Source organism: Aulonocara sp. 'chitande type north' Nkhata Bay, linkage group LG11 (genome assembly GCF_057382095.1).
Source record: "Aulonocara sp. 'chitande type north' Nkhata Bay isolate Kocher_YH1m ecotype deep benthic linkage group LG11, A_spYH_male_GT1.1, whole genome shotgun sequence".
NCBI lineage: Eukaryota > Metazoa > Chordata > Actinopteri > Cichliformes > Cichlidae > Aulonocara > Aulonocara sp. 'chitande type north' Nkhata Bay.
In genome coordinates, this window is record NC_141354.1 from 25,575,305 (window position 1) to 25,586,939 (window position 11,635).

The 11,635-nt window shown below is 41.9% G+C and overlaps 2 protein-coding genes across 5 annotated transcripts; one reads left to right on the plus strand and one right to left on the minus strand.

The window, feature by feature from the left end:
• gnb3a (guanine nucleotide binding protein (G protein), beta polypeptide 3a) lies at positions 1-7,357 on the plus strand. 4 transcript variants are annotated; one of them, XM_086311395.1, is made up of 10 exons: positions 1-187; positions 1,723-1,904; positions 2,701-2,809; positions 2,926-3,071; positions 3,334-3,397; positions 3,698-3,860; positions 3,947-4,013; positions 4,100-4,301; positions 4,408-4,624; positions 5,048-7,357. In XM_086311395.1, exons 3-10 carry the CDS (start codon positions 2,753-2,755, stop codon positions 5,152-5,154), a joined length of 1,023 nt encoding a protein of 340 aa, XP_086167521.1. In that variant the 5' UTR covers positions 1-187; positions 1,723-1,904; positions 2,701-2,752; the 3' UTR covers positions 5,155-7,357. The 4 variants fall into 4 exon arrangements, with proteins under 4 accessions (XP_086167521.1, XP_086167525.1, XP_086167524.1 ...); XM_086311399.1 differs by having other exon boundaries at positions 1,804-1,904; XM_086311398.1 differs by lacking the exon at positions 1,723-1,904.
• Positions 7,358-7,958: 601 nt separating this feature from the next.
• Positions 7,959-11,076, minus strand: cdca3 (cell division cycle associated 3). The gene is made up of 6 exons (XM_086311394.1): positions 10,803-11,076; positions 10,125-10,276; positions 9,417-9,537; positions 8,422-9,309; positions 8,272-8,339; positions 7,959-8,168 (listed from the first exon to the last, which is right to left on the minus strand). Exons 2-6 carry the CDS (start codon positions 10,254-10,256, stop codon positions 8,076-8,078), a joined length of 1,302 nt encoding a protein of 433 aa, XP_086167520.1. The 5' UTR covers positions 10,257-10,276; positions 10,803-11,076; the 3' UTR covers positions 7,959-8,075.
• Between the last annotated feature and the right edge of the window lie 559 nt (positions 11,077-11,635).

Here is an 11,635-nt window from a genome sequence, read left to right on the forward strand (position 1 = left end):
TCATTTGTTCCTCATAGGAGCAGTGAGGCAAGTGAGGAATACCGCACTGTCCGCGATACCAAAAGCGAATGAGTGGAGGAAAGAGTAGGAACAGACAGGCTGAACTTATGACAGCAACCTGAGAGAGGCCGCTGCAGGAAGAGGGATTGAAGATCTACCAGAACACCTCGATAGCAGTCTCCGATTGGTAAGTGGATGGTCATGTGTTCCTTTCAGCAGACATTGATGTTTTCAGTTTTGTGGATATGCTGCGGTGTCATGCTTCATGGGCATCAAGGGTCATACAAAACGGACCTGAACACATTTCCGGCTGATATCTTTTTAAAATGTGTCCATATTTGTGACGTTTTTAAATGTGGTTGTTTTGAGTGTTGTGATTCCTACACTTCAGAAAAGAAGTGTAAGAGTTCTTCTCAAGCTGGAAACCTGCTGATTATTAAAACAGTCTGATTAAATATCGAGTATGGAGATGTCACATTTATACTGATACACACCCGATGTCTTTAGCTGCGTTTGATCTTTTGCTTACAGCACATGCAGATGAGGGATTTGCATGGGATCAGCATACAATAGTGATTTAATTGTATGCTCTGATAATCTGAATAAAAAACAAACTCCTTTCGTGGTCTGACTCTTAATGCAATCGGACATAATCTACATGACAGAGCTGCGTAAAGTTATTCCAGTTATTATTTTCCGTGTAAACTTAAGAATCAAAGCATCGGCTGTTTGAAGTTTTAAGAGTTGGAGAAGTGGTCGATGGCATTTATGCAACGTGAAAAAAATGATCTGTTACAGTGTGCCTTTTACAAGAAGTCATATACACTGTTGGTGGAGAAGGGAGAGGTGCTTTGGCTGAAGTCAGGAAGACATTTTCACTGTGATGCGAACTGAGTGTTACGGTTTAATTAAAGCCAATGAAAAACATCTTAATAGTGACATAAATGTTATTTCACATAAACTAATAATTCACTGCCATTTAACAACTTCTTAACATCCCCTTTAAGAATATAAGAGGGAAACTGTTTGAGGAGCTCTCTGATTCAAAGTCGAATCACTGGCCATACTGATGGGCCCTGCCCCACCTTTCACCAGCTCTCCCTCTGCCCACCTCCTCCATCTGCCCCCTACCTCATTCTCATGCCCCTATCTGCCGCCCCATCCCTTTCTCCATCTCTTATCCAGATGCAAAGAGCAGTCAGTAATCGGATGAGAGCAGATTTGATTCAAAAGGCATCCCTTAAAATCTCAGCCAGTAGGATTTAAAACTCACTCTCCTGCCTCACCTCTTACCCTTCACCCCCCCCCCCTTATTTCAACCCCCTGCCTCCCCTCCCTCTGCCTCCACTTCTCCCTCTGTTTGTGTTAATGCACTCCACCATCCCACCACCCTAGCAGTCAGTTAATCACACGGAACAATGGCAGGGTCCCAGGAACACAATGGCAAAAGGGTAATAGCACGACTAAAACACTCAAGCGTCATTAAAACGCTCATTGCTGGAGCAATTTCCACATCTGGAGCAAAGGCTTTAAAATCCCCCTTGGTTCAGAAACTTCAGGGACGACGTATCAGTAAGCAGTTTAAGAAAGCTACACCCAAAGTGTAGCTGCTGCGGCTGGTGTGTGTTTTTGGAGCGCCGCATCAGGCCATCATCCATTTACTTTAGCTTTACACATAAAGCCCAGTGGCAAACAATTAAATCAAATCTCTTTCTTTTACAGAGTCACTCCCTCCTTTCCCTTCCTCTCCTTTTCACTTCAAACAAATTAGAGGCAAATCCACTTGGTCACGTGTTTTGACAGGGACACTCATTCAAATAGTAGAGGGGAGAGAAAGCGAGAGATTGCTGCAGGGACGCAAACGGTAAAATCAGCGCAAGTATTCCCTCCTGTCACTTTTTAAGGTAAGATAAAGGAAATGGCATCATGAAAACTGATTGCTTTAGAAAGAAAAAGAAGTAACTTTTAATATTTGTACAAGAAACTGAAAAGGGTGTGTTTTCTTTTTAAAGTTTGCTTATATTGTGGTGCTTCACCTGAGAAATTAACGCCGTGCTTTTCCATCTGAACTTCTCTGTGCCACTTTTTGACTTTCTGGCTGCCTCTTCAGTTGTGCGTTGATTACATTTGTCACACTTTATGAGTCTGACCATTAGGCGATTGGTTGTACCGCTAAACATTGCTCATTTAATCATCACATTAGCAAATTTAATAGCCATCAGCAGCAGATGAGAGCTCAGCTGGAGTGTTAAATGGCACAAATTCCTCTACAAGTGTTGTGAATTTGCCGTGAAGCTGAGAGGCAGCGAGTGAGAGCTGATACGCATCATTACAGGACATACTGGTTTGTGTGTACATTGAGGGTGAGGATCTTTGCTCTCACATCGTCTGAAGAGCAAACTTTAACCGGGTGAATATTCATACGGTCTGCCTGTGCGTGCGTGTCTGAGTGTAGGTGTGTCTTGTGGGTTTCTCTGTATGTTCCTGCGAAGTTAGAAAAAGTTTGCAAAGCTGATGGGGGTGGTTTGACTTGCAAAGCAGCACTTACCTGGAGACCTGCAGTAGGGAGGTTAACAGGTAAATGCAGGTAAAATTCTGGGATGGAAGGATAGCGCGGGTGACTTGGCAAAGATTTTATGATTTCTTGGTGACTGAGTTTTGTTCATGCTGCTTCACCGGAACTCTCCTTCTTATTCCCAGGACTACGGCCTCTTCTGACATCTTCTCTACAGCCCACTATTGATTGATCGCCATGGGTGAAATGGAGCAACTTCGAAAGGAGGCAGATAGTCTCAAAGACCAGATTACCGTAAGTTGGCCACAATATATCATCTGTGGTAGATCCAGCATAATACACATACTGTTCTGTCTGACGTGTGTTCACATATTATTCCTGACGGCACTTTGTGTGTGTGTGCTCTGCAGGCAGCTCGCAAGGCGGTGCAGGATACCACACTGCAGGAGGCAGTAGCTGGGATCACAGTGATGGGGCGTGTCCAGATGAAGACCAGGAAAACACTAAGGGGTCATCTTGCCAAGATCTATGCAATGCACTGGTCCACTGATTCAAAGTAATTACCCAACATGCTGCACAAATTGAAAGAACACCTGCTTTTTTGTTTGTGTTGCAGCCAAGATCTGATAGTTTTCTAATAATTTTCTAAATAATTGTGAGGAAAGTGAGAAAAGTCCAGATATGCAGAAGGGAGATGGTAAATTAGATTTGCTTTAAACTGAGTAAATTGATAGGGGGGAGCATATTCTTAATGTTACAGCCTCTGCTTCACATGTTTTGGGTTTCTTTGCTGATTTTAATCCACATTTCTCCCCCAGGCTGTGTGTCAGTGCCTCGCAGGATGGAAAACTCATAGTGTGGGACACCATCACGACCAACAAGGTAGGAGAGGCCAAAGGGCAGGTCTATTACAATTCCGGTAATAGGAATTTTTGTTTCCAGCTATACCTAAACCCAAAGTAAACGTGGTTGTAAACCTTGCAGGGTGTATTCACTCTCAAACACACCAAAATACACAAGGTACTTCTCACTGTGCCTTGAGCATCTCTCGCTCAAACATTAAGACTTAAGCACATACCTTTAAAAGTTACAGGATCTAAATTTCCATCGTGAGACAACTAAATACACAACAGTAAATTCAGAGGCTGAAAACAAGCTCTCCTGTCCTCTGTGTAAACCTAGGTGAATGCCATCCCCCTCAAGTCATCGTGGGTGATGACCTGTGCCTACGCACCTTCTGGAAACCTTGTGGCGTGTGGCGGTCTGGACAACATGTGCTCCATCTACAACCTGAAAGGCAAGGATGGGAATGTCAAGGTCATGAGAGAGCTGGCAGCGCACACAGGTAGGAAGGTGACAAGAAACAGAAATTAAACGCTCCTTTGTGATGAGTCCTGCAGTGCCCCATGTGGTATTTCTGTGGCTGTACAGGTTACCTGTCCTGCTGTCGTTTCCTCAGCGACACTGAGATCATCACCAGCTCAGGCGACTGCACTTGGTAAGAATATAGTTCGATTTACTGAACAAAAGAAAGCTTGAATTGATTCTTTTGCACTTTAAATTGAATTAAACTTGCCTTTCTAGCGTGCTATGGGACATTGAGACGGGGACCCAGAAGACTGTGTTTGCCGGACACCAGGGAGACTGCATGTCCCTCGGCGTGTCCCCAGACTTCAAGTTTTTCATCTCAGGGGCTTGTGACTTCACAGCTAAGCTGTGGGACATCAGGGAGGGCACCTGCAGACAGACCTTTGGAGGTCACGAGAGTGACATCAACGCCATTGGGGTGAGAACAAAGGGGGAAAAAAAGATTTCCTTTTCTATTGTGTGCAAAGCTCTCAGCGCGTCCTGTCCAAGGAGGCACGCTTTCTAACCACTTCTATTTCCTCCAGTTCTTCCCCAACGGTAATGCAGTGATAACAGGATCAGATGACGCCACCTGCAAGATGTACGACATGCGAGCTGACCAGGAGCTCATCACCTACCAGGACAGCAGCATCATGTGTGGGGTGACCTCTCTGGCCCCCTCCCTGTCTGGACGCCTGATACTGGCTGGCTACGACGACTTCAACGTCAACATCTGGGACTCGCTCAAAGCCGAGAGAGTCGGTGAGGAACCGAGTTACTCGACTTTTTTTTCTCCATCTTTTTTCTGCTATATTCCTTTCACTTAGTTTCCAGAGTGAGTTTGCTCTCTTCTTTCTGTCATTGTGGTTTCAATACAGTAATATAATGCAACACAAACACCTGACACACAGTCCCATATACACCCCAGGGACAATAAATATTTGAACCAACTCCTCTTAATGCTGCTGGACAAATCTGACCAAACAAGAAAGACTAAAACTACATTTTCCGTCTATTATTAGTTTTAAAAGCACACAATATTCTTTTAGTTACATTTCCTTGTAAAGTTTAGTTTTGCACATAAGTGAACTAAAAGAAAAAACTGGGAGATAAATCTGAATTGGAAGTTTATTTCAAAATGTTTGACCCTTTGACTCATTTATTTCCCTGCTTGCTGCTGTACAGGTGTGCTGGCTGGTCACGACAACAGAGTGAGCTGCATCGGAGTATCCACGGATGGCATGGCGTGCTGCACGGGATCCTGGGACAGCTTCCTCAAGATCTGGAACTGAGGCTGTTCATTGCAAAGAGAGCACTTAGTGAAGTGAAGAAAATATAAAGAAATTGAGGTCTGTGGGAGGGGATGAGGAGTCACATGGGGTGAGAAGAGGGTATGTCAAATTGTGCCAAGTCCTATCTAACGGTGGAGCGGGGTTGTAATGTGAAGATTTTCTCTCCTCTCCATCACGTTGCGCTCCAAACTTTCTTCTCACATTATGGGGGAATTCTGGGTTCGGGGGTCTGAGCAAATGTCATTCCCATCAGTAGTTAATTCTACTGTGGTTCACATGGATGCACATTAATTACAGCAATTTGAGAACAGTTGCCAAATGGAAACGGTAGCACACAGGATGAGATAGAATTGAATACGTCCAGATGAAGCATATGTTGTGTTGGGTAACTTACTAACATGCTGTGATTTCTATCATAGCATAAGTTAAATCATATAAATAATATGAGCTTTATTGTTTCAGACTGTTGTTTGTTGTTAGTTTTGGTAGATTCTCTAGATGCTTACATTTACTTCCTGTTCATTTTCTTAACTTTAGTTAAAATGGAGTTCTAGCTTGCAGATGTCTGCATTAGCGTGTGTTTTTGTATGTGATCGATGGACAATATTTACCAGGATTTCGGGTCTCATCACTCGGCCTAACACCTCGGTAGCTAGACCTGAAAAGTCCTTTGGGTAAACTGCTGAACTGACAGATGGGATAATAAAATGATTTTCATGCTTCGCTAAGCACTTACATAAAAAGATGACCCATTTGTCTCAGGACAGGACTCTTTGTATGAGTGGTACATGGATGGTAATGGCTGCCGTGCTTATGAGTAGTACATCTGAATGTGTATATAAGTGCTTACTTTTCCTCTGCATGCAAACCTTTAAACTTGAAGGACAGGTTGTGTATATAAAAATGAAAAAAACAATCTAACTCTAATTTAAACGGGCTCTTTTCCAGAGTGGATACACACTGTACAAAGTGAAGCAGCACTATCTAATAAAGATCTGCATTACACAAGTCTAAATGTTTATTTCTGGCATTCAAATCCTTCTAGATACGAGTGAAGCATGTGAAATGTCAGCCACGCTTCTGTTTTCTTTGATTTCACTGTAGAGAAAATGTGAGCATTTATTTGTAGCGTGACTTGAGTTGTCTAGACAAAAGCATAAGAATGTAGTTTCTCTTAAGGATAAACAGGCTCTTTGTGCATTTAACAAGCTCAGATGTGAAGCCTTGCAGGCTTTTTACACACAGCTGCATGCTAAACAAACCCTGATTGATTTTATAAATGAGCAGATCTTTAAAAATCTGCTCTTCATCTATCTCACATATTGCATCCAGCTAATTTAAAAACACCAACTAACCTAACATATATGTCTTTGGACTGTGGGAGGAAGCCAGGAGAACCCAGAGGAAGCACACACAGACGCAGGAAGAGCAAGCAACCCCCACATAGACATGCACCAGTTGGAGCTCAAACCAGGGACCCTCTTACTGTGAGGTGAAAGTGCAAACTGCTTCAATCAGCCTCACTCCCATCCACACTGTAAAACCTTCACCTTGACCAACCTCTTTTATCCCCATATTATCAATTAAAATTAATCATAAAAAAATGAGGATGATATAGCCTCAGGTAAAAATGCTAGAATAAAGATCACCTGTCAGACAGATGCAGGGTTGTTGCCTCAGCTCACCCCTTTATGGAATATTCACAGAGGCCTTGACTCATAGGAACTAATAGCTAAGGAGAACCATATAATGGCATTACTCACAGATGATCTTATCATCCAGATTTAACTCCGCCCATACTCATGTACATGTGAATATCTCCAAAACACAAGTTCTCTATCAAGTTATAATACATTAATTATAATACAGAGATTCAAAAGGGAATTTCACCAGAAGATGATGGAGCGATTGAAGGTACACATCATACAAATATACCCCTGGACAAACTGTGTAGAAGTGTGCAGTCACAGCAGTTCATGTACAAAACTACGAGCATGCCAATGGACTTTAATAATGTTGACACTAAACACTTTAGAGGACATATTTGGTTGTGATATTTTCAAGGATCCCAGTGACACTTTTGGGACTGATACCTAGTGGCACGATTAAATATGACGATATTCCTCCCTTTTGAATATTGCATGTAAAAAGACCATAAATAGGAGCTGCTCCTCCAAGAACAGATCATCGGCTGGCCACATGATCTGCCTGCAAGTCAAACATTTAGAGTATAGAAAGACTGTTTACTACTGTGCTGTTTATTTATTTCCTGTTACTCTTTCCACACCCTTCTCTCTTCTGTTGTTTCCTTGTGACAAAAAAGTAAAAATGAATAAATGTAAAAACTTTAAAAAAAAAAAAAAGGGCTACATCTAATTAATGCTAAAATGTCTGTTTTTCCTAAGATTTTATTAGGTACACCTGCTATAGTGCTCGCTAGTGCAAATGTCAAACAGCCAATCACATGACAGCAACTCAGCAGACATCAAGGTAACCTGCTGAATGAACTGGTAGCTACATAGTGCTTTTTCTTCACTCAAAAGCATGCCTTGGGTATAGAAAAGACACTTTACACTCACACTGATAGGCGAGGGCAACGAAGTGTTCACCATTGCCTAAGGACGCTTTGTCAGTTCAATGACATGGGAGCTATGCAATCTTTGCAAACTGGAGAAATATTAAATTTCAAGTGTTATTTCTGAATATAATTTAGGTGTTGACGAAGATTAAATGCGCACAAAAACGAACAAGAAAACTCTCCAAATAACAGATAAGAGTTAATCAGTAAAAATTTAAAGCTCTAGTAGGTTTGCAAATTTTATTTACACAACAACAAGCAGTTAAATATATACAGGACAACAAATAGTTTGTGGAAGCTATACACATAAAAGCACATTTTAAAAAACAGTGCGTGCAGTGCCTCATCGGTTCTCCTTATCCAGACACACAGCCAGCACTCGGCGGTCCATCTGTCCAGCCCTCTGCTTGTCGGGAGTGGACGTCTTCAGCTTCATCTGGGAAGAAATCAAAACGTGAATTTCCTGTGTTTTTGGACAAGTAAAAACACAGATGTTGCTTTCATGAGCCCATATGTGGGTAAATTACAGCTACAAATACCTGAGCGCGCTGGTCTCTGGGCGAGTTGGTCTTCTTGAGGATCTGCAGCGGAGAGCGGCCTTCAGTACCTGAAGAAAAAGAAAGTTTAAAAAAGGAAAAGCAGAACAGTCTCACCATAAACAATCAAAAGGTGACAAACTTCCTACACACCTTTCGGCTTCAGTTTTCCAGACTGTCCTTTGTTTTCGTTGGCTACGTTCTTAACGGCCACACGGACGGCAAGAGGAGACGAGCCTCCTTTTCCACCGAGCCCCTGCACTCCTCTTGCTCTGAGCCCAGACGGACGAAAGCCATTTCCCAGCCACTGTGGTTTGAAAACAGTCTGGCTGGGGCTCTTTGAGTCAAAGGTGGGGCAGCGGATGCCGGTGCAAGCCTGTGGCTGCTCAGGACCACGAACACATGGTGGACCGGATGGAAGCAAATTAGCTTCTTTAGCGAGCTCTTTAGTTTCTTCCTTCTCTGGCTGTGCAAGGGAATCATCAGCATCAGTGTTGGAGGGGGCAGGTTCAACAGGAGAGTCTGCTTCAATGGTAGCAGAAGGAAGGGCGTAAGCGTGATCCACACCATCCCCAAGTGGCTCCACCTCTGTGCCAGGTTCTGGGGATGAAATATTTTCATGATGGACCTCTGCAAAGGCTCGGGGGGAGGGAGCGCCCTCGTGGCAGGTTATCAGGCTCATGCTCAGTCTCTTGTGAAGAGGAGACTCTCTTGCTTCCTCAGCCTCCTCCAGGCTAATATCTGCTTCAGTTTCTATCTCCACCTCCACCTGAGGCTCTTCAGGAAGCACAAAAGGACTCAATTTCTCTACGCTCTGGAGAGGGGGCTGGACAGGTGGCACCAGTAAGTTAGCATGCTCATTAAGGTTGCTGGACGGCTGTGGGCTCAGGAGGGGCTCAGTCGATGCCAGCTCTTCACTTATAAAGTCCTCCTCTTTCTTTGATGCGCCACTGAAGCCTTTCTGACGGCCTTCGGGGAGTTTCCCTTCAACCTCACTGTGGAAAATCATACCCAGGCGACGAGCAAAGGACCCGACTGTTGCTGGAAAGATGAATGAAAGGAAGTCATTTTTTTAGATTTGGTTTTTTTTTTTTTCAATAAAGTGAGAAAAGTCAAGCTGAAAGTTATTACGTTTATATATTACTTACCTCTCATAACTTCTCTCACAGGGGTGCGGGTAATGCCAATGGTAGGTGAACGTGGATCACCGAACACCACAGGGCACTCGCTTTTCATCTCAGCGGACGTTTTGGACACAAGCTGCCCAACCTTGCAAAAATATTCAATTATTTTATGTTTGATTGCCCCACAGTTTACAAAAGTAGTATAGAGAATAAAGCAGGGTCAATAATTATCAGTGCCTCCCACCTATTCCCCATCAGAGGGTAATTTTTTAAACTTGCATGTTGTGACATGCAAGTTTAGCAGCTAAACTGCACCAGCTTTGTGTTTATTACACAAAGGATCAACGACAAGCAATGATATCTTGGATCTGTTTTCTGATACTTTACTGGAGAAAACTTCAAAATGTGGATTTTGGGTGAACTTTCTACACTCATCCACACCATCTGGGAAAGATGGAGTATAAGCGCATGTGAAAAGTCTCATTTGTTCCCCTCACACCTTCTATAGTTTGGACATATCACACTGATCAAACAAGAAGCTTTTCAAAGTCTTTGAAATGTGAGTACAGAAGAGAGTTTGGATCAGAGGGCCTCAAGATCAAAGTAAAAATGTTCATGCCTTCATTAATAAAAAAGAATGACTGCACATTTTCTGGAGTTCAGACAGTACATTTTTTTCAGACTTTGTGTTTTTTTTTTTAAATATATGAATGGATCCACCAGGTAACCCACCTGAATAGGTGTTCGTTCTATGCCAGCTGAGGGGGAGCGAGGATCGATGAGGTGACTGATGTGAGTCTTTTTGAAGGCTGGCTCTGGTTTTATGGCTGCAGATGCAGTCATCTTACTCTCACTTGATCCCATGATCCTTTTTTTAATGTTACCTGCCATTCAGGTAAACAGAGTTCTATTCATTTATTTATTCATAACATAAAAACACAGCAAAAATACAAAGCACAGATGTACACATATTTAGATGAAATACAATAAAACTATGTATTATTCTCATTCATCAATACATTGAAAGGCTCGTTTTTTGGTGTATTCTTCATTCTTACAATCACACAACGGTAAAAACTAATGCTTGACAAGGCATAAATAACCTGTTGTTAAACATTGTATTTTAGCTTATTAGCTGATGGATTAGTGCTCGTGACTTAAAGTTAACGTTAGTTTTTAAATACAAAAAAATCGTAGCTCATCTTAAACACGACTTTACTACTATATCTGTCACTATGGACAATTTGTATGACATTTACAGAGCTGGAAACCATATTCACATCTACGTATGTTAGCTAAATGTTGCAGTTTCACGTGACTGCACCGTTAACCGTTTAAAGTATAGCAAAAGAAAAAAAAACACAAACTCGGTCTACATCATTCGGACGTGTCATTTATTTCACTACTCACCTGAAAAAACGACAAATACAGTGGACCAAGCGTATAGTTTATCCGCCTTTCTCCTATTCCACACTTCAGATCAACAGGAGGAACACACGACTTTTAAAACATTTAAATGGCGTGGTTGCGCTTATGTTATTTTTAAATGAACCAATCAACTTTCTCTTGCACTTCGCCTTCTCGACTCTGATTGGCCTAGAGGAATGCGAAGTTTAAAAGAGGGCGGGGTGGGCTGCTGATAACTTAAGGAAACGTTTTGTTTTTCACTTGTGAGAGAAAATGAATTTGTTGGGAAAGCTCCGGAAACACGAGTTACGAGTTTTCTTTTGAATATGACTTGTTAAAGTAAGTATGGAGGCCGGAGTGTGCCAAGAATAAATAAAACATTGAACATGAATAGCGAGTTCGCATTTAGTGAAAATGAATAAAATCTGCGCATATATAATAATGATAGTCAAAGGTAAAAACAATGCTTGATATAACCCTTCAGATTTCCAGATAGATTTAGCATAAATTTTTTAAAGCATTTAAATTTAGATTTTTTACTTTGAGTACCTGTATGTTAGGGAAGTGGATTAAAACAAACAAACAAACATAGGAACTGAATTAAATATAATGCAAGTAATCATGAAATCAGGTTACTTTTCCTGACAACCTCAACAAAAACCTAAATGAATGAGCCAACGTCATTGGTATGAGCTCTGAAGATTTCAGGCTGTACTATATCACTGGTCATATTAGAGTCTGCAAGTGTACCTAATCAAGTGGTTGTTAAGTGTATGCACTAAAAAAAACCCAAAAAACCAAACCACTACAAAAATTATAGAATTACCCCCCAAAAA